This window comes from Amborella trichopoda, chromosome 7, assembly GCF_054954075.1.
Source record: "Amborella trichopoda isolate Santa Cruz 75 chromosome 7, AtrichopodaSantaCruz75HAP2 v2.0, whole genome shotgun sequence".
Taxonomy (NCBI): Eukaryota; Viridiplantae; Streptophyta; class Magnoliopsida; order Amborellales; family Amborellaceae; genus Amborella; species Amborella trichopoda.
Genome location: NC_142342.1, coordinates 43,863,659 through 43,891,461, shown reverse-complemented (window position 1 = coordinate 43,891,461; position 27,803 = coordinate 43,863,659). Strand labels below are relative to the sequence as shown.

Below are 27,803 nucleotides of genomic sequence, written 5' to 3'. Positions count from 1 at the left end.
AAGCACAGAGTTGCTTCGTTTTTCTCCCCAGACCGAAGAAGACTCCTAAGCGAATTTGACAACATTAATTTGCACCCAAAAAACAAAGTAAATAACCACTGCCAAATAAAACAGTAAGAGTACAATTCGTTTACAATCAAATTGAGCTTCATGATAGGCTCATTACATCAAGTATACACAATAAAAATACTAAGAAAACTCAAAAAGGAAGAACCATAAAAACCAAACCAGCAAGCCTTGGAGAGAAATTCCCAACACTCAATAACACCCTATAACCCTGCTATTGATTACAATAAGGGTTTTAGGAGATTCAATCAATGAACTTGTTTCCGCATTCTAACCCTGTATAATGTCACACTCTGCATTCAACAAACCCACGAACAAGGATATTTTTGCCATTAAGGGCTCCCTCAAGTTAATCTGTCTCTTCTTGTACATGCAAGCGTATGTAACAAGCTGAGGAAATGGAGAAACATGAGGTATGTCCACTCACGTAACTCACCTTGTACACCTAATGGCTCAAATTGAATCTGCATGGTTGGATAGCTAGGCGTGAAAATTTAGATTTTGATAGACCCCGACTTTTCAAAATGGCTTATGCTGCAGAATAAGCCCGTTCGCTTATATAATCTTAGCGGGCTTATTAATCTTTGTCCATGTATATAACCGAAATAAGAAAAACGGCAACCTCAAAGTACCATACTTGGGTTATGTTGGAATCTTGTCTTTGAGATACTTAAGAACAGCCTTTGTTCCACGATCCAGAATTGGTCGACGGATGCTGCCCAAAAGAACTCAAAAACTTTAGACAAAACTGGAAAAGCAAATAAGTGAAAAAGAAAATTATCCACAAAACCTTAATAATGGGAAAAAGCCAAAATACTACCTTCTCAATGGGTTCCCATCCAGTCTCAGGACTTGTAGGGTTGATTCCAGCAATCCCTGGGAGCAAAAAACCATCCCATGTTTCAGTTTTGAATTTGTACAGTGTGTATTCAGTGAGCGCATGCAGATGCTAGCTTATATGGACTACAAACCATAAATTATTTTTATTATATCCCCAAGAACAATATTTTTATTCTAAAGTGAAAACTCGTGAAAATAACATGCATCTTAGGCACATGGGCGGGCATGAAGAGGCACACGAGAAATACCCAAAACCATGTCTGAAATCATTTTGGGTAGGGTATTGGTGTGTCCGTGGACCCACTGTTCTGTTGCATCCACCTTCCAAAATCCATATTGGAGATGAATTTCCGACTGGAAACTTTACAGGTCTATCATATCGACCACCACAATCATAAATCTGAAAAATACATAAATTTTGGGTCCTAAAAATGAAACTCCTGTAAACTTTTCTTGGACCATTCATTCCAATTCTTCTACAATCAGCAGATCTACCCTACTTTTGGTACTCCAAATTCATGAATCTGAGGTGGGAATGGAGTTGCAGTGATTTAGGATGTGTTTCGGGTCTCCTAAAACCCTTGAAAAACAAGGGGGTACGCATGAGTTGGCGGACTCAACATAATCCTTCCAAATTATTTATAGGTAGGATGGATATTGGTCTAGGGCAACAATTAGTATAGGTTATCAGGTAAGGGTTGCAATTAAGCATGTAATCAAGTGCCATGCATCTAAAGGTCTGTACGCCTTTTGATGGCCAAACGTCAACCCTTCTTCATACGGTAAAGGTGCATAAGTGCCTTTCAAAAATGATCTTATGCTTCAGTATTAAAATGTAGCATACTGGTCTAGAGTTCATCATCTTAACCCTTTGGTTTCAAATTTGAACATAGATTTCATGACAGTCTCACTATCTCTTCAGCATCAAGGGAAATCCAACCTCTCCACAATCAACCTTGTCTGTCATATGATCTTTGGTCTTTGTAAATGTTACGTGCATAAAAAAAGCAAGTCAATTTTTTATGGAAAAAGTTTATATAGAGCTGAGGCTCCAAACAATCAAATTTGAGCCTACCTCAAAAATTTCACTAGAATAGGTTGTTTTGATGCCCAAATATCTTCAAATTGATCATCTCGACATCAAGATGCATGGACATGAGAAAAAAATAGATTTAAAGTTTTGCAAATAGTGTATTTTGTAACGCATTTTTGGACTATCAATTTTTAAGATTTTCAAGTTTTGATAGATCTATTGATCTACACTCTTTTTGAAGCTTTAAACTTTATAAATAAATATGAAAAATATATTTTAAGGCTATCGCAAAGATTTCCAATATTGAAACCACATTTCTCGACACTATTTGAAGGTAAGCTCTAATTTGATTGTTTAGAGCCTAGGCTCTATACAACCACACCCATTTTTTACACCTCTAGCTATTCAATTGTTTAGAAGGATATTTTGCAGGTTTTAGAAAAGATGGCAATGTTTTAAAGTGTGAAGTATTTTAATCAGCTAATGAATAAGGAGTTTATATCAAAACTCTCTCATAATCTAGTGAGTGCAAAAGAAGAAAAGGAATGATAGCATACCAGTTCCACTGGAAGTGCTGGGATGTCGTTGTCCGACAAGTCGAGCTCACTTAGAGATGTTAATGTCTTAAAACCCTGTGTAAAAAATAAATTTGGAAATGGATGAAGATAACATAAAAATTGACAAGCTATTCCTGAAACTGTAATTAAAGAAAATTAACACATAAGGCATCACAGGGGATAAATATTGCATGCATAAAATCTTTCACCTCAGGAATAGATACAAGGGAATTCCGACTTAGGTCCAGAATACGCAAATTTTGTAAAGTCAAAATGCCTGAAGGGACTTCTTGCAAGCGCATTCGTCTGTAAACTTCAAAAAGTAAGAACCCCAAAAAGTAACCAAAATAAAGGATGCACAAAGGTTTCAATATTTGTACCTTAAGTATAGCTCCTGCAATTGTGGCATGCTAGAGAGAAATGAAGGTTCAAGTAGCGAAGCTGGAATACCACTCAAATCCAGTACTTGGAGCTTTGTCAGAGATTCAAAGGTATTTGATGGAATCTGCAAGGTCAAAGATGAAAAGAAACACTTAAAAAGAAAACAGAAATGAAAGAAGTAGACACTAGTCTTCTTTAACTCAAAGGCATCATCTATGAGAAGAAAGTCTAGTACTAGATAAAAACAGTTTTTTATACATTCAAATGGAATAGAGAAATATATGTTGTTTAATAAGTGACTCAAATTCATAAATGAAGCTCAGTTTTTACCAAACCAGTTATGCTTCTACAAATTGGGAGTGCATGTACCATACACCTTGATTAGTATGGTGCATATGGCTTGATGAGTTTTGCATTCATAACTCTAATATGTTGCATGGTTACACCAGAACTTACACTAATGAGTTGGAATGCATGATTGCACATTTAAAATTTCATTTAATCTCCAGTGTAAGAAATTATTCAAATCCATCAATTTAGAGGCAATTCTGAATGTGTGCCACTCATATCCTCATTCATCTTAATCTCCCTTTCACCGTGTTTCTCAATTAATAATAGCTTCATGTCCATAACTAAAAAAATCATTATTTGCTCCATATCTATCCCTAGATGCTAAAGGTATGCATATAAGAGATGGTTATCGCAATCTCAAGAACATAATATATCGTGAAATAACAGTGCATAGAACTCATAAGCTCAAAACAGTCATCCCAGCTATTTATGCAATTTACCTGTGTTAGTGGGTTATTGTCCAGCTTCAAGCATGAAAGATTATAAAGAGATGAAAGAACTGCACCAGGCCATTCTTTTATCTTGTTGTCTGACAAGATTAGGGTCTGCAATTACTAGTAGCCATTAGTACAGAACAGAAATTATAGAACATTTAGATTTCTGCAGCCATTAACATCATGCAGCAATTTTCCATAGATGCGCATAAAAGAAGCAAGAGCTAGTTGATAAGAAATAACAAATATATTAGAACTACCATGACCAGAATAACATTCTGAACGTCACAGACAAGCTAATAATTTTAGCCCGATTGTCAAATCATATATTTGACAGTGTGATATGATATACAAAAGAGGATCATGAGTATACACACTAAAACTGCTGAGTTTTCCTAGAGCATTCAACCCCAAGAAGCTCCTTGTCAGTTACTTTCTTATTACTTCATAAACAATTGATACAGTCAATATCTATGTAAGCAGTCATGCTTGAGTTTAAGTCAAGGGTAATTCAACAGGATGCAATGAGAGGCATGGTCATAGTCTTTAAGTCCATTGCCAGAAACTTAAAGGAGCCTATATGTTAGACCCCAAGTTTAGAGAGGGAAATCCGCATTTGAAATTCCAATGGTCTACGTATTGGTGTAGGCTTTTCTTTGATACTTATTTGCCAATCAGCAATGACGTTGAGGGAATCTAACCCAACAAATAAATGATGTTTTAGATACTGACCAAATGAAAAAAATAATCAAAGAAAATTTCATTATAGAGAACATAAATAATTATTTCGTCTTTCATGTAGGCAGAGAATACAATTCGAGCAAAGCATAGTATTCCGGATTGCAAGTTTAATATGCACCACACTGCAGGAGATGTGTAATTTGATTCTCTCTACTAAGGACTACGAAAATTGATATCTCCATTTTACCTGAAGATAGGTGCACAATGAGAGCTCATTTGGAAGCTCTTCAATCAAATTTTTGGAAAGATCGACTTTCACAGTTTCACCTGATTCCCATACTGCTGGAGGAACATTTGTCAACGCCAACCCAGTTAAGGACAATTCCTGAGGCATAATACAACTAAAAAGTCAAAGGAATCTACCATCCATAAGCAAGAATATGTAAAACACAAAGTTAGCTTAATAAGAACAAGTACAAAAGAACTCACCTTTGAAGAAATCGATAACCGAGCTGCCATAGAAATATGCTCTTCTTTCAAAGTACGGGAAGTAGTTGTAGAAGCTGTACAAGAAAACAGCGATAATAGTTACAACCGGAAAATACAGTGTATGGCCGCATGCAGCAGTGTAAGAATGAACAAAAGATTTTTCAAAAAATACTTAAATAGTATGAACTCAATGGAAGCTGAAAATTACGCTTATGCAAATCATAAACCCAATTAAACAAGGAAAGCCAATAAGGTGACCAGAGAAACACCAAAACCAAACTATGGTACAAAACATGTGTTGGGGTAACCCAATGCAAGTGTTGCACCCCAAACCCCCCAACCCCAAAAAAACAAACCAAAAAAGATCATCCAATATAGACGCAATGGCATGTAAAGAAAGAAAACATTGTCAATGTATAAGTACTCATGCCCATGAAGAACAAGCTCATGGCAATGAGTTAGTGGAGCCCTGAGAACGAGAAACTACACAAGATTAAAATGATGATCAAAATATTATGCAAGTCTAATCAGCCAAAACCACTTTACCACTCTCATCAGGAGACAGTCTGCTTCGGAGATATTTTAATAATGCAGGTGTTGGGCCAGATACCAACGAGCTGCACAAGAAAACACATGCTTAGGAAAATAACTCAAATACTCGGTCGAAGTATTTCCAAATGCAAAAAGAGATGTGAACCCTCACTCTTCACCTTCTAAGAGTTCGCAAAGGATTGCCAGTAAGCACGAGCTTTCTAAGACTCGTCATCATGCCTACGACAACAAGATCATCACAACCTTTTAGTACGTCTGAGAGAGAGAGAGAGAGAGAGAGAGAGAGAGAGAGAGAGACTCTCCTAGTAGATGTTAAGAACCAATTGCACAAAAAATATAGAAGAGGAGAAATTATTCAAATAATGCAATAATACATGGAAGACTCCATCAGGGGTATAATATATTATATTTTCTTTACATGGATTAAAAAAATGAGTAAACCAAGACATGAAGTAGGGTCACCACCTAAAACTATTGAAACATAAGAGAATGAACCTGGATGAAAGAGGTTAAAGAAAACATGCTCCTATACCCTATAAAAGACTCTGAGAGAAAGCAACAATACCAATACCAAATATATTTTTTATGTTTTAATCTAGAGAGAGAGAGACTCTCCTAGTAGATGTTAAGAATCAATTGTACAAAAAATATAGAAGAGGAGAAAATGTTCAAATAATGCAATAATACATGGAAGACTCCATCAGGGGTATAATATACTATATTTTCTTTACATGGATTAAAAAAATGAGTAAACCAAGACATGAAGTAGGGTCAACCCCCTAAAACTATTGAAACATAAGAGAATAGAACCTGGATGAAAGAGGTTAAAGAAAACATGCTCCTATACCCTATAGAAGACTTTGAGAGAAAAGCAACAATACTGATACCAAATATATTTTTTATGTTTTAATCTACAAAAATTTCCTTAAAAATATAGGAAACTGTAAATCTTAATCACTGAAACACTCCTGCTCAAGAGGTCAACACTTCCTACAAAATTATTAGGTGCTTCTGAAAATGCTGCCTACCTTGTAACAACTCCAGCTTCTACAGAAATTGTTTGGTAACTAAAATTCTATACTAGGAATATGAATACAATAAATAAAAATAAAATTATAATTAAATAAAGCAGAAAAAAAAGAACTCATAAAGCATATGGACATCAAACTAGGACACTGACATCCACTTTAATGACGGGAATCTTAGGAATATAGGCACAACGGCTTTATGGCTTTTTCCAGAATGAAGAGGTCTAGATAACGGCTCTCCCAATATTCCTTTCTTCCTTTAAACATATGATTTAATCCTTTCAATCATACAAATGTTCTCATAGCAGTATATGTAATCACAATCCATCAGGCAAAAAGACCAAAGTAATATCACATACAAGACACAAATCAAACTTTGTTTGGGATGAAACAGCAATATGAATATAGTATACAATTCACTTACAGATGGGAATCCAGATTTGAGGATTCTAGTCTTCATCAATATTGACAACAGCATATTCGGCTGCCTAGGTGGGCTCCTAAACCTAGGTTCTTTTGACTTGTCATCAAGGGACTAAGTTGGTTCTTCGTAAGGGACAGGCCAAGAAATTTCTCTCTCTCTCTCTCTCTCTCTCTCTCTCTCTCTCTCTCTTTAGAGAGAAAGAGAGAGTTCTATGAGTGTACTCACTGATTAATGATAGGAAAACGGGTCTATGTTTAACATTAGGAAAATGTGTATTCTAATTAATAATTAACATGGTGAAAGTAGGTAATCTCCCCTAAAGTACAGGTCTTCCTGGTATTTCCAAAAAATTTAGATGAATTTATATTTGATAGAAAGAAAGGGGTAATTCTCGGGAAAGTCGCCCTCTTCTTCAGTTCTTGAAATCGTCATTCATTCTCAAAACCCTAATCTCTCTCTACTCTCTAGCCAAAGATGCAGAGATGAACCCCTACCTTGTAGCCATGGTTCGTTCTCAAAACCCATCTCTCTCTTCTCTCTAGCTGAGGTTACTGAGACAAAAACCTAGCTTGTATCCATGGTGTGTCATTTCCTTCAATAACTTTCCTATTATAGTTATTTTTTCATCGTCTATTTCTTCTTCCTTTTCCTCCTCCTCCTCCTCTTGTTTTTTTCCTTTTATTTTCCATTTTTTTAAGGGGAATGTGAGGCAGGCTAACACATCTGCCTTAAGTCCGCTAAGGGCAAAAGGCAACACAGCTGCCTTAAGTCCACCTAGGGCAAAAGGCAACAGATCTGCCTTAAGTCCGCCTAGGGAAAAAGGTAGGTGCCTAGGACCCTTAGGTGCGGTGGCCTGCCTGGGTCATCTAGGAGGCCAAGCATCCGAATTTTCTAACACGGGTTTTCATAGATAAAGTTAAAAGCACATGGAAGTCTGTTGCACCAATTGCAATTATGGGTAACATAAAGAAAGATTACCAATTTCTGGTGGCAAACCAGACAATGAGTTATTTGACAGATCTAGGACTCTGAGATGAAGTTTGCATGCCTCCACAGGATACTCCTTCAGCTGCATTATGAAACAATCACATAACATCAAAGAAGAGTTGCATGTTCCCCACTCAATATAAACAATGCAATGACGAATAAAGGAGATTCATATCTTAAGTATTCAAGGGTTAAAAACCTAAAGATGAGAACATGCAAGCAACACACATAGGATAATTGTAGCACATGCATATTTGTTGGATTTTTAATTTTGAAGCTTCGAATTATGTTCAGACAACAAAGTAATTTGTACTATTTTTAGCACAATTACTTGAAGGAAACTTAGCAAACCTTAGTAATGGACGACATAAGAGCACATATTCACATAACGAAAGAGATATAAAATGCCTTTTTTGTCGTTTCCAGAAAATAAAACATTATTTCAAGGGTCATCAGTTGATGGAAAACTTCCCAAAACTGTGTTAGTACTCATAGACAGGACCAATAATGCAAAGACCCGATTAGCACCATAACCGGTGCACCGATGCCCTCCCAATCTTGTCAGCACCCTGGATCGGCTGGTCCATCGAACTGGTCATGGACCGGAGGAACGGCCGGTCCAAAACGTCTAGATTAGACCAGAGGATCGCCCAGTCCAGATCGTCTGGACTAGGTCCAATATCCTGACCAGCTGGTCCATGACTCCAGGACCAAACTGACTGATCCCAATGGGGCCGTCAAAATTACCAAAAAAAAAAATTTTTCCAGAAAAAAATGCCTTTTAGTGCATTTTATTTTTGTATCCTTTTTACTTTCTTCTGGGGGTGTTTGGGTAGTTTTATGTCATCAGGGTTGTCTTGGTGGTAAATAGATTGTTTTTAGAGAGAGAGATCATTTGGCATCCTCAAGTAAGTTTAATTAATGGTCTAAGATGGATGAAAACTTTAAACTTTCCCTTAACCGTCCCAAGCCTGGGTAAAGGGAGTGGTTGTATTAGATAGGCAACTAACATAAAATTTTGCCAAAACTTTCCATGAATCCTAAGAATGATGAACCAGGATTCGCGTGACCGACCCCAAATAGTAGAGAAAAGGCTCTGATGATGATGATGAAGTAAGTTTCATCTACCCACTTTTTTATTGTTTTCTTTCTTTTTGGAAAAAAGTAGGAATATATTCTGCATTTTAGGGAAACGATTTTTCTTTCCTGTCTATGGTTGTTTTAGATTTAGAAAAGTTCAATATTGTTGGTTTTTGGCTTTTTGCATAGATTGTATCTTCCATGCAATTTTTTCTTGTTTTATGCATAAAAATTGGTGTTTTTGTGGTTATGTCTTCATTTTTTTTTTTTTTTTGGTTATTTAATACATAAATGCAACTAAAGAGAATAATGTTAGATGAATTTTTTTTCTGTATCATGGATGTTGGATAATTTCAGTTTTTTCTTTATGAGAAAAATGGAATTTTTTATACCGCTTTTTGTTTCTTTAATGCTAAAACGCAACTATGGAAAATCTTGAACTGAACTTTTTTCTAAATTTTCTGGATCTTTTCTTGTTCCATAATTTTCCTTATTTTTTGGGTATCTTCTTATTTTCCATAACTTTTGAAATTAGTACACTAATCCTACTGGTGAACTGTTCTTGACCAGCTGGTCTGACCCAACTGGTGCCCTACCGTTAAGGTAACCAGTCCAGTCCTAACAATGCTGGACTAAACTAAAAATAGAGATGGACATATTGAAAGTTTTTACTTTTAGTTTTTTGATCGGTAACATCTCAATGTAGGAAAAAGTGAAAAGAAAACAAATAAAATACACAGCGAGATGCCAAGGTAGCATCTCAGTGACCGATCAGGGAAAACTGCTAAATCAAAATAGTTTCCCGCCCCACCATTAGCTAGTGTGTCCATTATTGCAACAATTCTTCCAACAATAAGTACTTCCACTAGAATACAAGCTCATTATGTCACAACTAAGAGGAAAATAAATGCAAGAAAATACAAATAAACGTTATAAGAAATAAGATAATTTTTTTCAATCTGAAAAAACAGAAAAAGGTTAATGCCTGAAAGATGAAAGGTCTTGCATTATCACTTCCCATTCATTTTCAGAAGTACAAGTCAATCACCAAACTATGATCTATTTGTGCCAAAATTGAATCTGGACTAATAGGATATTAGAATTTTTGAGAACAAGTTGTAATTCACATCTCAGGCAATGTTAATAGTTGATAGATTCATGGATTTTCAGGAAAGCAAAGAGAAGAGAAAAGTAGTTACAGAATTCACATGAATAATTCGAACATTGGTGGTTGGATTTGGCTTGAAAAATGACATAGTAAACCTAATGGTAGAAGTGGGGTCTAGCCTATTGGCTTAGAGGATATTGCGCAAGTGCCATAACACTGTGGTACTGAGTATAAATCCCATCTGACCACCTCAACAAAGAAACTAATGAAAGAAAATTGTAATTAATTTGTTTCCTTCTAATTGAAATTAGGAAAAGAAGCCTATCGAAACTTGCCAAAATAAATTTCCACTTATACACAAGTTTTGATGCAAATAAAATTGGGGTTGTTTTAATTTTTTATTTTACTATTATTTTTTTATTTTCCTTAAAAATAGGAAGAGAGATAGGATAAGTTAAAGTGGGAGGAGGGAAATTTTGGTGTGTGACTTTGTATTAAGTGGAAGGAGGTGGGTAAGTTGTTAACAAAATTTTGGGAATTAGATAGAAACTAATCTTGGAAGGAAATATCGGCAAGAGATTTAGTTAGATTTAAATAGAGATGGATTTAGATAGGAGAAAGATAAGGGATTTAGATATGGGAAAGATCAACCATGATAAAGATTGAGAAATATGGATGGTACGTGGGAGAGAGAATATAGGAAGGAGAGAGAAAATAGGAAAAAGTACGTTGAAGAGAGAGAGAATTATCTTTGTAGGTTTTTTCCTTCTAACGTTTATTTAAAGGGAGATGTCCCTTCTCTCAACCCTTTTTTTTATTATTATTATTCCAATTACTATTTCTCCCTGCATCTGTTGGTATTTCTCCCCGCATCAGTTAGCATTAGAGTCTTGAGATCCCAGATTTAGTTATGGAGAGTTTTGATCAAAAGATTTGATAAACTCAGAGAAGACCTAGTAGCAAATTAATAGAATAATGTTTAAGAGATCTATTTCATAGATTTCAATCGGAACAAGAGGAACAAGAATATGAAGAGGTAGAACTCAATACAAAAGACAATGCCGATAACCCCAATGTGCAAGAAATTTTGAAAATCAATTATGAAGAAGAAAATATGTGTGATGCAGTATTCAAAATCCAACCAAGTGAGTCTGAAGGAGAATTAAGATTGAGCCCGACATCATTGTGTTTTACTTCGAGATAAGCACTAAGCATTTGATGAATCGGCTTAATGAAGAAATTGAAGAAAAAGAGATAAGCACGAAGCATTTGATAACTCGGCTTAATGAAGAAATTGAAGAAAACGTGTCGAGTCGCATGGTGGGACTACATCACTAACTTTAGAGAATGCCTCTAAAATATTTGAGATCTATAAGCTCGAGGTCGAGCTTCTCCCAACCTGGGGAGAATGATGCAAATAAAATTTGAAGTTTTTTTATTTTTTATTTTTAATTAAGAATAGAAAGAGAGCTAGGATAAGGATAAAGTTAAGTCGGAGGAGGGAAATTTTGGTACTTGACTTTATGTTAAGAGGGAGGAGGTGCGTGAGTTGTTAAGAGGATTTTGGGGAATAGATATGAACTAATCTTGAAATGGTAATCTTGATAGAAGATTTACTTAGAGATTTATGGAAGATTTAGATAGAGATGGATTTAGATATGGAAAGGATAAGTGAGAGATATGGATGCTCGTATAGATGAGAGAAAATAGGGAAAAGAGATTTAGAGAAAATAGGGAGAAGACATCGTGAGAGGGAGAGAGAGTTTTATTTATTTTGGGTTTTTATTTATTTGTTTATTTTTTTCTTAAAGTCTATTAAAAGGGAAGAAGTCCCTCATTATAAAGAACAGAGATTGAGAATTGAGTAAAGTTGATCTTGTGATAAAATCTTTTTGGGGTGGATTCCCTTGCAGACCTTGAGAGAGGGTATATTCTCTCGACCAATTTTTTTTTTATTTTTACTATCCTGTTATTTTCTCCCAACATCAGTTGGTATCAAAGCCTTAAGATCCCTGATCTAGCTATGGAGAGCTTCGATCAAATCTTTGATGGACTCAAAGAAGTACTAGTAGAGCGTATTAGCAAAGTAGTAAAACAATGTCTACGAGATCTATTTCATAGATTGCAATCAGAACAAGCAGAACAAGAATAAGAAGAGGTAGATCTCGATACAAAAGATGGCACCGATAACCCCAATGTGCAAGAAATTTTGAAATCAATTACGAAGAAGAAGATATATGTGATGCAGTATTCGAAATCCAACCAATTGAGTCTGAAGGAAAAATCAAGATTGAGCCATAGTTTACTATAGTCTACTTCAAGATAAACACGAAGCATTCGATGAATCAGATTAATGAAGAAATTGAAGAAAAAGTGTCGAGGTGCATGATGGGATTACATCACCAACTTGCAAAACGGCCTCTAAAATATGTAAGTTCTATAAGCTCAAAGTCGAGCTTCTCCCAACTCAAGAAGAATGATGCAAATAAAATTGGGGCTGTTTTAATTTTATTATTTTATTATTTTATTATTTTATTATTCTTTTTTTATTTTCCTTAAAAATAGAAAGAGAGAGAGGATGAGTTAAAGTGGGAGGAGGGAAATTTTGATGCGTGACTTTGTGTTAAGTGGGAGAAGGTGCGTGAGTTGTTAAGAGAATTTTGGGGATTAGATAGGAAATAATCTTGGTAGGAGATTTAGTTAGATTTAAATAGAGATGGATTTAGATAGGAGAAAGACAAGGGATTTAGATATGGAGAAGATCAACCATGTTAAAGATTGAGAAATAGGAATGGTACGTGGGAAAGAAAAAAGTGAGAGAGAAATACGAATGGTATATGGGAGAGAGAAAAAGTGAGAGAGAAAATAGGGATAGAGATAAAATAGGGGAAAGTAAGTAGAAGAGAGAATTATCTTTGTGGGTTTTTTTCTTCTAAAGTTTATTCGAAGGGAGATGTCCCTTCTTTGTAAAGAGCAGACAACGAGAATTGAGTAAATTTGGTATTGTGAAAAGATCGTTTTTGGGGTAGATTCCCTTGCAGACCTTGAGATAGGGTATATTCTCTCAACCTTTTCTTTTGTTGTTTTTATTGTTCCAATTTCTATTTCTCCCTGCATCAAGTTTACTTATGAAACAAAAATTGTATGTAACAGTACCTTGAAATACATGACCAAAGACAACCACAAGCAAATTTTCTCCCCTCTAACTATATTGATTAAGCTTGACTTTCAAAAGAATCGAAAATGAGCATGTATTTCAACAGATCATATGTGCAATGTGTAGACAGCTGGAACACTAAAATATTTTGCTTCAAATACCTCCAAAAATCAGTAAGCAGTTACATCTTCGAATTGTTAAACAAAAATACTCAGAGAACCTTATTCGAGTGAAGATCCAAGGTTGCTAGCACAGAAAGAGCACCAATCTCCACAGGCAATGTGGACAACAGATTGTTCCTGAAAAACGCAGTGATATATAATATTAAAATAAAAAATCAAACTCCAGATGTATATCCCATGGTAGTACAACATAATTTAGTAAAGCCACAAACTAACCCCAAATAAAGCTCTGAAAGTGAAGAGCAACCCATTATAGATGACGGTATTGATGAGATTCCTACAAATTAGGAGAATAAAATGTAGTGAATTGCAGTCATCATGCCTCAAAGCAAGGTAAAAAGCATGCCACTACCAGTTCATATTCTAAATTTCAGAAAAAAGAAGAAGTGAACTTGTCGTTTTAATAATAACCAATTATTTAATTAAATTGCCATTTCATTAACTAATGAATTATACATGATGGTTTTCATCAATAAGTTCTCGATCACTTTCACTTCCCGATTTTCTTGGAATTTAAGTCTAACATACAGAAATAAATTATGAATGATCTGCTCACCAAGATCAGAATAAGAATTGACCCAGTAACCTCCTATTGAAAATATTGTCTTGCAACAACCAACCATGTTGCACATAAATCCACTCAAAAATATCAGTCAACATCTATGTGCATTTCATCATTTGCTGAATTAACCATTTTTTCAACCCAAGTCTTTCTGGCTCACTAATTAATATTTCAGTTCTAAGTACGAGAGGTACTGCTAAATCCTACAAAAAGCAAATTCATAAAATAAGATAAAGGCTGCAAATATGGAAAACAAGGAAAAAAGGAGAAAAAGGGCCAGAGATGTCCCACTTACTGTTCTGATGAAGATCAAGTCGAACAAGTCGAGAGAGGACCCCAATGTTGTCAGGAATACTACCAAGCAAATTTTTCGCTGAACAGGGTACAAAGGACAAGTATTGGCATTACCAGACACAATACAAAAATAAGTATGAGTAATCTAAACAGACATTGACATAATACATTATTGGAGATTACCAGCATTTAGCTCAGTCAGGGAGGTCCATGATCCAACCAGATGCTCAGGAATTGTTGTTAGCTTGTTCCCCTAGCATATAGAGGAATATTATTGGCAATCATGCCAGTGCTCCTTATGATCAAAGAAATTTAAAAAACCAAGAGAATACCTCCACATCCAATTTTATCAACTTGGAACACTTCACCATATCATCTGGCAACTTAGTGATGTGGTTGTTCGATGCCTGAGAAGCATATAAAATATACTTCAGCTTCTCAAGACCCAAAGTTTCTCTTGGTAGAACAAAAAGAAAGAGAAAGTACCAAGAAACTCAATAGCCGCACAAGTTCTGATATCGAAGAAAGACTTGACAAACTCAAAAGTACACACATTTCAAGCGAACCTTTTATTTTTTATCACCAAATAATAAGAACAATATGAAAACATGGCCAGGAAATATATTTCAAACAGATTCAGTTTGGTGATTGGACTGTACTTCTAGGATAATCTGGGTACATATGAAAGAAATCATCCAAGTAGACCACTAAGAGAGCTAAACATTTTGCAGGAGTTATTGAAATATCTAAGACTCAAAGATAGCAGAATTTGTGAATCACAGCATGTTTCTATGGGTCTAATCTCAAGTAGTATTTGCATTCCAACACTTTTAGTTATTTATTGATCCCACACCGTCCTCAGAAAACATAATGACCACACCTTAGTCTCTATAATCACCTATGAGTTGAAATTAAAGTAGAGAAGAAAACAATTTTGTAGGATCTAGAGAAAGAGAGAGAGAGAGGAAACAAAATAAAGATGATGATGATGATGAAGAAGAAGAAGAGAGAGACATGTGAGAGAGAGAGAGAGAGGGACAATGAGTGTCTTAGAGGTCACTTGTGACCTATACTCCTCTGATAACATTAAGTAATAATCCTAATTACAACTTATAGACAATACTGCCCTTATTTAGAGACATAAGACAAATAAGGAATAAATAAAAGATAAATCAAAGTTCTATCAAATACAATAAAGCTTACTCCTTTCATTTCCAACAATATGTTACATAGACACTTCATTTTTGCTGCTGCACAGCTGTTCACACTTAGACACCATGCCCACACTTCCAAACATGGGCACAATAAAAGAGTATATAGAGCACAAGGCTTGGGTTTGAACCAAAAGTCCAAGACATCTTGTACCAATTTCCTGGAGTCTACCGCTGCACCAACCAACCATGGTTAGGTGTGTGTATATGTGGGTGTGTGTGTGTGTGTATATATATTATAGAGAGAGAGAGAGAATGTTAACTTTGTATTAAAAGACCTTATTAAAAGATGTACAAGTTACAAAAAATGACCTAGCAAAAAAGTTTGAACCAAAAGTCCAAGACATCTTGTACCAATTTCCTGGAGTCTACCGCTGCACCAACCAACCATAGTTAGGTGTTTGTATATGTGTATGTGTGTGTGTGTGTATTACAGAGAGAGAAAGCGAGAGAGAAAATTTTAATTTTGTATTAAAAGAACTTAGTACAAGTTACAAAAAATGACCACGCAAAAAATGACCACCCACCAACTGGGCACCGTACACGGAAAACCCTCTCAGGGACCCCTATACAAGAGAAATAAAGTGGTCAGCCACAGGCCTATACAAAATGGCAAAAACTAAGCAGGAGGCTTATAGAAGAGGGCGGGGAAGGATCCCAAGGAAGTCACACCAAGATGAGTCCCTTCTTTAGCAAGATTATCTGCTGTAGCATTTGCTTCCCACCACATGTGCATCCAAGAGACAAGAATCATGCTGGAAAGGTGGGAATCGTCAAAAATATGCGCTAATCTCCATGGACTGGCCAAAGAGCCCAAGGCCCATTGGATGACATTACTGGAATCTCCCTCTACGATAAGGATGCAAGCCCAGGAACTTTGAAAGTTACAAAGGCCTTCAAGCAGAGCAATTGCTTCAGCGGTGGTAGGGTCAGATTGTCCTATGGACTTGGAGAAGGAGAAAAGGGTTCAGCCTTCGTGGTCCCAATATATGCCCCCAATCCAAGCTGGGCCCGGGTTGCCTAAGAGCACCCATCAAAATTTAGTTTGATTTGCCCCAGTACAGGGGGTCTCCAAAGGGAAGCCCAGGAATTGCAAGAAGGAGAAAGGTACCGCAAGGCTTGCCAATTGAGGTGAAAGTCTGTGCGTGAGAAGAATTTGAAAGCTGGGCTATTCGTGGCCCAGAAAATGATGAGCTCCATTCTCTTTCTATGCAAGACCAAAGGTGTGGAAGAGACACCCCAGAAGATTCTATTGTTGCGCTCAGTCCACAGGACCCACAGAGTAGCAGCGACTGCTGCTTGTCAAAGTAAGATCCCCGATTTGCTACAAGGGAAGGGGTAAAGGGAGCCAAATAACTGGGGACATTTTCGGGGGTTACCCAATACCAGTTGAAGAGCTGTAGTACGTCCCCCCACAGTTATGTTGCCAGCTTGTAATAAATGAAAATGTGTGCATTGGTCTCTTCATCCTCCATGCACATAGTGCACCTGTTGGGAATGGGGAGGGCCCTGATTTGGAGTTGATCTACAGTTAAGGCTCTTTGGGCAAGGCCTATCCAGTTGAACACCTGGATCTTAGGTGGAATGAAGGGGAACCAGGTCCTAGAAGTGATGGAGTGAGGAATAGTGCGGAAGGTAGGGCCCAACAGTAGTTTCCGATAGAAGGACGAGACTAAGAAGAGAACTGAGGTGGTAAGAGTCGATATGATGCCATCAGCTCCCTGAGAGGGGAGAAAAACAGTGAGGAGAAGGGAGGACATGTTAAGGAAGTAGATCAACTCAGCATCCATTAGGGCCCTCCGGAACCTGGAGTCCCAAATTCTAGCAGAGCCCAGGGAATCAAAATGATCTGCCATGAATCCTTGGCCCAGGCTAGCAATTCTGAACGGTCTGAGTACCACTCTATGACGGTGGAGTTAGCAAGCCAGAGATCCAACCAGAATCTCACGTGTCCACCTTCCCTAGGACGGAATATGATGTAGGCTTTGAATTGAGGCAAGCAGTGGAGGATGGATCTCCACACCCTTGAGGTACGACCAAGAGGCCTGCCAGAAGGTAACCATTCGGAGAAGGGGAGATAGTATTTGCATCGAAGGATGACTTGCCACAGATGGCGCTCCAGGGTGGTCAAGCGTCACCACCAGTTGCCTAGAAGGATAATATTGTTCAATTTAAGGTGGCAGATGCCCAGCCCTCCTAGATTTTAGGTAAGCACACTCTATCCCAAGAAATGAGGTGGAACTTTTTGCTTTCTTTGTCCCCCGACCATAGGAAGTTGCATATCAGCTATTCAAGGCAATGGGCTACCTTTGCAGGCACATGGAAAGCAACATCTGAAATATGGGGACATCAGAAAGAGTAGATTTGATTAGTGTGATCTGCACCGCGCAAGAGAAACCTACCTTTCCAGCTAGCGAATCTTCTATTGAACTTGTCGATTGGGTGGTTCCATTGGCTGGTTTGGGGATTACCGATGCATAGTGGTATCCCTAAATAGGTGGAGGGTAGGGACTGGGCTTCACAACCCCAGCGCTCAGCCAGGTCTTGGATTATTGCGAGTTCGGTGGACACAAACACCCCAATCATCTTGGTTTTGTTCATATTCACCCTAAAACCAATGGCGTGCTTGAGGAACAACCACAACGTGTCAATTTGGGGTTGCAAAGTCCCACAGAAGAGGAGTGTGTCATCTGCGTATTGGAGGTAGGCGATGGTTGGGCCCGTGGACCCAAATCCTGGAGCCATCAATGAAACCATGTTGGTACACTCTAGTAATGGACATGCTGAAAACCTCCCCTATTATGGCAAAGAGAAAGGGCGACAGACGGTCGCCTTGTCTAAGGCCACGGGAGGAGGGGAAGAATCCTTTGAGAGAACCGTTAATGAGAACTGAGAAGAAGGGATTAGAAGTTCCTCCAGCGGACTCCAAAGCCCATGTGATACAAGGTATCGTCTAGAAGTGCCCGATCCACTTGGTTATAGGCCTTTTCCCAATCAAGCTTGATGACGACTCCCGACAACCTTGAGAGATGATGCGAGTGGATGCATTCGTGGGTGACGAAGGCGCTGTCGAGTACTTGGCAGTCTTTGATAAAAGCCCCTTGGTGTGCCAAGATTACCCAATGAAGTACCTCTTTTGAGACAGGATGCAAGGACTTTGGAAATAATTATATACGAGCTGTTAATCAGGCTGATTGGCCTAAACTCCTTGAGTTTCTATGCCCCTTCTTTCTTAGGGACAAGGGCAATGAATGTGGCATTCATGGCCCCATGAATGATACCTCTGGAGTAGAACTCCTCAAAGAACGAGAGGAGGTCATGCCGGAAGGAGCTTCAGAAGCTGTTGGAAATGGCAACTGGAAATCCATCAGGGCTTTAGGGCTCTGTCCTGCCCAAGGTCCTTAATGGACTTGAGGATCTCCGTTTCCAAGAAGGGCCGTTCTAGCCAGGAAGCCTAGTCTAGGGGTAAGGTTGCAAAAAAACATATCTGCCATATAGGGCCTGGGACCAGGTGTGGCAATAAAGAGGTCAGAAAAGAATTGCAGAATAGCATTTTCTATCAAGAGAAAGGTTCCCCACTTTAATTTGTGTGATGGTATTATCTCTACGGCAACAGCTCACGATCTTGTGAAAACCAGCGGTATTGAGATCGCCAAATTTGAGATTGCTGGAACCAGTATATGTCTTCCTTGTGGAGCAAAGACAGGTAATTTGTTTAAGTTGTCCTCTTAGAAGCTTTCAGCCTAGGAGAGAGGCCTGCCCTCCTTTGTGATGTCCCATTGCTTGAAGCCTTAACCATTTATTACCCATATATGAAAACTACATTGTTTTATGAAAAAATTATAATTATACGGATGTGTCATGATGTAGCGGCTTTTTAGGCCAAAGTACTAACACTTATGATGCATGCCAGACACAATACTCCAGGTCAGTGTTTGGCCAACATAGCTATCCACTTTTCCACTGAACAAAAAGCCCCTAGTCAACATTCTATTACATCCATTGCATCTGATTTCCCCAATCTTAGAAATGGATAAAACATTGACATTCTTGTGAAACATGGCAGAAGATGTCTAATAATAAATATTCCTTAATATCATCCATGGAACTGGAGAATTAGATACCCCTATTATTCTTATAGGAGTAAAATAATACCTTCAGCTCTGACAATTCTAAACATCTTCCAAGACTCCCAGGAAGTTCTTCTAGTATATTGCTCGAGCAATCAAGCCTACATTCATTTTAAAAACATACAGTTAGTATAATCAGTCAAATACACATAGGATTTCTGAAGACCAACCCTGAAACAACATAAAATCATTCTTCCTATATCCACAAAGTTAAAATTGATCTACAAATATGTTGGAGGGACATTATACATATTTGGACGGCATCCATCAGCAGATGAATATAAAGAATCCCAATTCATGGATGGAAAATCGAGATGGGACGCACTTGACTAGAGAAGTTGCAGAGCCAATCTCTTCGGGTATACTTTTGATTGAGTTGAATGAAACATCAAGTAATTTAAGAACAGTGAGCCTGTCAATCACACAATAACTTGTAAATAAAAGATAAACTTGACATGGTGAGAAAGAAAAAGAAAACCAAGAGACATGTATATTTTAGAATGCCACCTAAACTCAGCAAACGTAACAAACTACTTACTGTCCTACAGCTGCTGGTAGGTGAGAAAGCTTGTTGTGGCTAATGTTCAAAACAGTTAACATGGATAAATTTTTTACATCTTCTTGTAAGACCTCGATATTATTGTGAGCTAGTATAAGCTTTTGTAGCTCCACAGCCTACAAAACATTGCATCATTACCTCCTGTTAGAAGACTTGATTACTTATACATTATTCACGGACTACAAAGACCAAGCCAAACTTGTAAAAGCACGCAATTTCATAAATGCATATGCTTTGGGATTGGAGAGAAGTTAAATAATACCTCCCACCATTTATCGCCTTCCCCAACCCCCTCCAAATTTCTATAAACCTCATTTGGCAGTTCCCTGACAAAACAAACTCGACCATAATTATCAAAATTAAAAGATTAAAAGACCGTGGTCAGGTGAAATGTGAAAAATCGATAATTTGATTTCTGGATATCATAACACAAAAATCCCGGCTTTCTCTAGCAATATTTTTTATATAAATTTTGTTGAAAGTAGCTCATTCTTGGTGTTAATAACCATGCCAAACATAACGAACTCAACATTAAAAGCATAGCTCTAATTTTTATTGATCAAAAAAAAAAAAAAAAAACATAACTTTCATATATTTTCCCGTACTTGCAATAGATCGGTTTGCCATCTTAGAGCCTGGAATCAGGGTCCCCATGCCCCAACAAATTGGATGCAAAATATTATAAAGACAAACAAATTATACACAACCGAAATCGATAATTGAAAAGACTACGAATTTCAGAAATGCAACCAATGAATTCTCAACGTGACCCATTATTGCCAAAACATGCTTCTATGGTTTTCTCAAGTCAACAGTTTAAAGCTTCTACTGGTATGAAATTTTCTCCCAATGAGCTATTCTTACTTGACCAGTAGTAAGCCTTGAAAAGAAAGATCAATTACAACGTTCTGCATTTTATGGATCAATTGTGCCTTGCTAAGCACTATATGACATCCCATCTTGTAAAACAGTTTATCCAACAGAGAGAGAGAGAGAGGTAAGCAATGTGTGTTCAAGTCAGTGAAGTAGAGAGACAGAGAAAGAGAACGAGGGACAGAGCTAAGCAATTACAGGAACGCAAGAAAAATCACAGAGATTTCCAAAATAGAAACATTCAGAGCAATTTGCGATAAAGGGGATCAAGGAACAGGGTTTGAATCCACAATTTTTCCATACAGTGGAACCATCTTATTTTTCGAAATTTGAGAAATTTTGAACATGGAATTTGTTAATGCCTGCATTCAATGAACTGGGAATAGAAATGGCAGAGATAGAGGAGAGAAAATAGAAATGGCAGGAAAGAGAGACCTGAGAGAGCGATTGGAGAGATTGAGAGAGCCTGAGCTCCTCGCAGCTTTCAGAATGCGATCCATCTCTATCTCTCTCTAAACCCACTCCTCAATTGAGGAGACAATGAATCAGAGGGCTTTATATTCCACAATTCCTTGTAATCATCAGATGAAATATGGATATGCTTATAAGGAGACTCGTGACCTTATTATATCAAAGGTAATAGTCTCATTACATACAATCCTATATTGAAAAGGAAAAATTATTAAAAATTTTACTTTGTTATTAAAATTTAAAAATATTTTATTATTTAAAGGGATAAAGTTTATAGATGGCTTAAATAAAAACAAAATAAAGCTCCACGTCGAATCTTTATCCAACAAAAATCTTCATGATGGATTTAAAATCAATTTCTAAAACCAACAATAAAATTTGCGGCACAAATTTTCGTACGCAAAAATTAATACCGAAATGATGGGGGTAGTGTATGGTGGTTTAGGGGTATTTTTCCTTCTACCAAATGTTTCTTTCCCCGCTCTCTTAGTCTTGGACGTGTGTGCGCAGCAAAGAGAATAGACCGAAATTCCCTCCAAAATACTCACAAATTGCCAAAATAAATAACTCAAAAGGCAAAAATTCTCCAAGCCTTCAATTCTCAAAATTTCAAGACAAATTCCAAAGACCAACCAACCTCTCTTACAAGTGATAGGGCTTCCTTACATAGAGCAATCACTAAACGGGGGCGGAATGCTCAAAAGTACCCCAAATTGTCAAAAAATACAGAATTAATGAATTAAAAAAATCATGTCGTAATTAGACCAAATGACCAAACTGCCCCGAAGCACTTTTCAACAAATAACAAAACCTTCCTTCTATGAGGGGCCTCTTGCTATGGCTAGTCTTTGGGAGGTTTTTTGGACACCGACGATGTTAATTTGGACGATTAATCGTCACAGAGTCGATGCTTGAACTCTTGTGAACGTTTTAATACCCTTTGATCGTCTTGAAACAATTTTTTTAAGAATAACCCAAAATCCGGCCAAGTTCATAAACTTTACAAATCTTTAACCATCGATGTTGCTTGATTTGTGATGTTCCAAGTCTTCATTTTTGTCACAATTTGTAAAGGACAGTGTTACAATCATTTTGCAATAATTTTCGTCCGTTTTGGTCTAGAATTGAGCTCTTTCCAAATTCGGGATGTCGCCGGAAAATGGGATTCCTGCGACTTGAAAAATGTGCATTTCTTCATCTTTCAAATTTGCAACATCCGGCTTCCGATTTTCGCATAAAACTTATACCAAACTATAGCGCTTCGACACACGGTCACAACAGACCCGTTTTTGTGATAATTCTTTATTGGAATCATAAGTTATGGCCTTCCAAAGGTTTTGATGTTTTTTTATGAATTTGCATATTTATGAGCATATCTTCTATCTAGAAATTCTCTCACTTTAAAACACGTCAAGATGCATGTTTTATGTCAAAATAGTATGGTCATCAAAATCTAGCTTGTATCTAAATTTGAGCTTAATTTGACAAAAAACGAGCAAGATATGATCACTCTAAATGAGAAGACTATGGAAACTAATTCGCTGAGGCTGCACCGCGATAGTGTAAAACCCACCATTTTATAGTAAGTTACACCCATAATGGTTCTAGAGTATCTGATTGAGCCATAATTTGGTACCTAGGGGTTTTTCGACATTCCAGATATAATGGTGGCAGTCAGGTACTATTTTGATACCCACAAATTAGGGCTATAGTTATATGTCCACTTTTCAACATGATAGAAACTGGATTTGAAAACCAAATTTCGTTCTGATCATGTCATCAGAATGTGACGAAAACTTTATGAGAATCGGGCATCCCAAATACCATTTTCATGCATTTTGAAGCCATTTCAATACTCTTTGAGACATTGACAAGTTTTTGGCTTTTTTTTGTAGAGTTCCCATGGTCTAGCGGTGTCTTGGGTACTGATAGGACTAGGTTGCTACTGGCTCTCTTCTTATTCGTACCGGGGATACAAGCACGACAAAAAATGACGTACGATAATATACAATTCTGAGATAAAATCCATATGGGGGAGAGGATATAGGAGATACAAAAACATATTGGAGCATAGGAGATAGCGTTGTTTCATATATAAAAAACTCATTACAATATTATCTAAAATGTTTTTTAGAATATTGAATGTCTAATGTTTTTTCACCCAAATAACTAATAGGATTTTTGCGAGCAAACTTTGAATCTGATACCAATAGGTATCATCTCCCTAGAAGAATATTCATTTTTAGGTCTTTCAACTTATCAATCAACCTTGGAGAGTGGGTTTCATTAAACTCGCTTTTGATATGGAACTTTTTGAACTCATTAACAATCTTGTGGTTTCTTGAAAACTTGCTTTTGATATGAAACTTTGAGTATTTGGAAATGTACTCATTATTCCCAATAGAATAGCTTGATAACATATTGCTTCTTCCAATGCATGAGAGGAACGAGATCTATTTTAAAAGTATGGTAAGGAAATAAATTCTAGAGAACGGGTCAAGCAAGGTGATCCATAGACCCATGGTTAGGCGAGCTCTTGAGCCTTGGTTGGGCACGAGTTGGGCCTTTTAGGTCATAAGCCCTGACCCAACATGCTGCCACCCTCAACTATATGAAATCCTTTTAGAGATAGAAAAACAACTATATTTTACTTATCTAAAGCCATATTCTACATTGAACTTTTAAGATGATGGCACTTAAATGAGTGATTGCATGTGCGGTTTGATGACATTTTACTTTTAAGATAGGTACTCAATGAATGATTACATGGTATGGTATGGTTTAATGGAGAATGATGGAATAGCTATTCTGCTTACTTGTTAAGGAGGGGGAGTAAATGTAATATTGGTTGGTTCAACTCGAAGCCGGCCTGTTCGATATGTTGGGTGAGTGCGGCCATTAAATGCCTTATGAGTGCTTATAAAATGAAATGATATAGTAGAACATGAACGCAATGGGAGTGTAGCCCTTTGTGGACCATACTAAGCTAATGATGTTTGCTGATACTAGACTATGCTTGATGTGCTAAATCAATCTAGTTGGAGTAAACCCATGTTTTATGAGCTTTGAGAATCGTACCGATGAGGGTTATATGGGTTATCCCTTGATGAAATTGGAGTGTGCCCGGATGAGTGAGCCAATGGACTGTGCGACCCTTGTGTGTGATAGAGGCCTTAAAGGACATGATCAAATCCTCATCATTTGTTCTATCACATAGCATGCACATCGATAGCCATTGTCAGGAAAGCATACCACATTTCAGGGTGAAGTATGTTTATGTGCGAGATATACCCCATATGCACCATCGAGCCATAGATTGCATCAATATGAGGATGACATTGGCATTTCGTCTCCGAGGGGGACTTGAAATCTATATACTGGAACTGCGACCCCTTGCCCATTGCCTATACTTTTGTGACCCACTAATGATCTCCTGCATAGACTGTGGGTCACAAACAACGCTAGGTCGGTTTGAAAAAGCATGCGTGATTCGTAATTCGCGATGAGACATGGAGTGCCCTAGTTGATATTTATTCATAGACCGTATGGATCATTTTCCCATCAAGATTTATTGATTTTATTTATATTTTATTATATTTTATGTAAATTTTTCTAAATATCTGGATATTTTATTTATCAAATTTAGATTTATAAAAACAGATATATTGATCTTATAATCATTTAAATATTCAAATACTAGTTTTGTGCATTTCCAAAATATATAATAAATTAAAGATGCATGAGAGGCCCAATAGGTCTTTTGGGCCCACCATTGCATGATGGGTGGAGCTCATTATCCGCCACCCACCATGTGTGGCACGCACCACCTATGGCATCTTTCTTATTGGTGTTCAAGCTTTGCAACTTGAGATAAGGTTTTGTGTTGTTTTGGAAAGTTTTGAAGCCTTGAGGAATATTTGATTAATATTTTGGAATGTAAGAGAAGACTTATGCTTCAAATAAGAAAGGATAATATTATGATATATCAATTTTTATTTTAAGTAATTAATGGAAAAATAGTTTAGGAATTAGGGGATAATGATCTAACACTTTCCATAAGTTGTTGATGGCACATATATGGAATGGAGAGCTTAGATCTCTTACCTTACAAGTAACCCAAGATAAATGGTTCATATTAAATCTCATATGAGTGTCAAGCCAAGGAAAACCCTAATCTTGATCAAACATTATAAAAATATATTGTTTCTACCCAAAATCTTTACACCTTATATCTTACCACAACTTTCCATCTCTTTCTCATCCATCTAAGGGAGGGCACAGCCCACTCTAAGCAAAAAACCCTATTTCTTAAGAAAGTTTATGTCTCTCTCTCAAGAGACCCAAAAGGGCATGCCCGACTCTCACATCTTTGATATATCTCTCTTGGTGGTTCTCCCATCCTCTCTTATGATCTCTGATCTCATGACTTTTCTTTCTCATGGTGTTTTCTCTCATAGCCTCCCATATTTTATTTGGGATTCTAATATTATATGGTTACGGTAGTATGATGATCATCTCTTTCAAAATTAGGTTGCTAAGGGGATCCACTTGGGGGTTTTGAGGTTTTGCTATATGTGGTTCATGTTCCATTGGCGTGGCTTATCCAAACTTGCTTTCACCGTTGAGATTGAAGGTTGACTATTAGATCCCGTGCCATCAGAAGGTGGTGACTTGATATGAGGTGTAAGAATCCGGTCGAGGTAATCCTCGACACATTCTTTTGTTTCTTTTATATTTATTTATTATATTTTTTATTTTCAAGCATATGTTGTGTATTTTCTTAGGTTAATGAAAAATATGGTTTTAATGGCTTCAAGTTCTTGAGATCCTATTGTATTGTTATTTTTTATTTTTAGTTGAAGTTATTATATTGTAAAAGGACTATTTGTGAGTGATCTAGACCGTGAAGAAAAGGAAATAATTGCAAAAGGAAAAAAAATTTATTATATACTCTGGCTAGATCACACGAGTCGTTATTTCAAAATCAGATTGATTTTAGCCAATTTGGGTGATCAGGGTTAGGTATTTTAAAAACAAATTTTAAAAAATTATATAAAATCTTAAAAAAATAAGGAATTTATTTGTAATGAGTTTTAAATTTTTTTATTATTTTGACAAATATTGAAAAGTATTTTGGCCAAGAATACTTATTTTTACATTTTTCCATCTTTAAAAAAAAAAAAATCAAAAGTACCCAAAGGTGCAAACCGATTTTTTAAATTTTAAAGTTTTCACTAATTTTCAATTTCACTTGAATGTGCTCCATTTAATCATGCTTTACATATACTTTTCATATATTTTTTTTCAATACACTTTTAACCGACCAAGACTTGTCTAGTTAAAACGGTTGAACCAGTCCGTTTACCTGTTACTCAGAAACGGCCCTTTCCGAGACCAGTTTGAGTTTTTCAAACACTTGGAGGGAGACCGTCCTTTCACTGGAGTATCTTATAACATATCCAAAGGACACATTTTTACGAGTCCTTAAATGAATGGAATTTCTGTATGGAGATGCATAGCCGTCTAATCTTAATCTGATCGTAATAAGTAATACGTGAGAACAATGCCACATGACAGTGCTAAACTGTGTCCCATCATATTTAATGCTTGGTGCTATTGTCGGTTCATTTCTAGCAATCAAATCAATAGCGAATAACTGAATATCATAAATAAAATATACACCTAAAGAGAAACTTAAAAAAGCTCACACTTCTAGTCCTTTACTGTACCCTTATATTTCATTGTTGTTTTCTACTCTACCATAGGATATATCTTGACAAATAATGAACCATATTGCTCATTTGTCCAAATAAAATGGAAACTTTTTTTTACAAGTAAAGTTACAATCTCATATTAACTTTTTCCTTCATTTATTTAGGTGAGATATAGAACAACCAACCCATTTATTTATTAGTATGAAGCAATTTTTTTTGGGTAAGTTTGTGGGGAGAATAACCCTTACTCGTTTTCCATTAAATAAAGATAGAAAATATACAAATCAATGTTGTAAGTATGAAGCAGTAATTATGCTCGTGATTTCCAAGATTTATTGAAATTTATAATACCTGTTTATGGCAAATATTTATTAAGAATGTAATTTGATTATTTATACATTAAAAATAATTCATGTCAATATAAAATAATTAATGTGAAACTTTCTTCCAAATACTTGAGATGAGATTCCCATTTTCCCTACATTTTGTGCTATAAATTATTGGAGCTGAAAATAACGATAAATTTATTGAATACGCCCAGGGATAGTGATTAAGAATCAAATGTGGATGAAAATATTTTCTCAATACATTTTTTTAAAAAAAAATTCAAAATCTGAAAATAAATTAAGAATATTATGC

General features: G+C 36.6%; 1 protein-coding gene across 11 annotated transcripts; it reads right to left on the bottom strand.

Annotated features, from left to right (window-relative positions):
* Positions 1–68: 68 nt before the first annotated feature.
* LOC18423143 (Leucine-rich repeat (LRR) family protein) lies at positions 69–21,553 on the bottom strand. Of its 11 annotated transcripts, none has more exons than XM_088871589.1 (22): positions 21,373–21,553; positions 20,369–20,432; positions 20,086–20,222; positions 19,873–19,959; positions 19,573–19,648; positions 14,539–14,613; positions 14,390–14,459; positions 14,208–14,285; positions 13,567–13,627; positions 13,389–13,467; positions 7,815–7,905; positions 5,543–5,603; positions 5,379–5,449; positions 4,833–4,906; positions 4,591–4,728; positions 3,669–3,773; positions 2,877–3,001; positions 2,706–2,802; positions 2,497–2,571; positions 887–942; positions 704–781; positions 69–530 (listed from the first exon to the last, which is right to left on the bottom strand). In XM_088871589.1, the coding sequence occupies exons 1-21, from the start codon at positions 21,477–21,479 to the stop codon at positions 709–711; spliced, it is 1,800 nt and encodes a 599-aa protein (XP_088727715.1). In that variant the 5' UTR covers positions 21,480–21,553; the 3' UTR covers positions 69–530; positions 704–708. The 11 variants fall into 11 exon arrangements, 10 of the variants coding, with proteins under 10 accessions (XP_088727715.1, XP_088727719.1, XP_011625544.1 ...); XM_088871593.1 differs by having other exon boundaries at positions 19,797–19,959; positions 21,415–21,553; XM_011627242.3 differs by having other exon boundaries at positions 21,415–21,553.
* Positions 21,554–27,803: the final 6,250 nt, after the last annotated feature.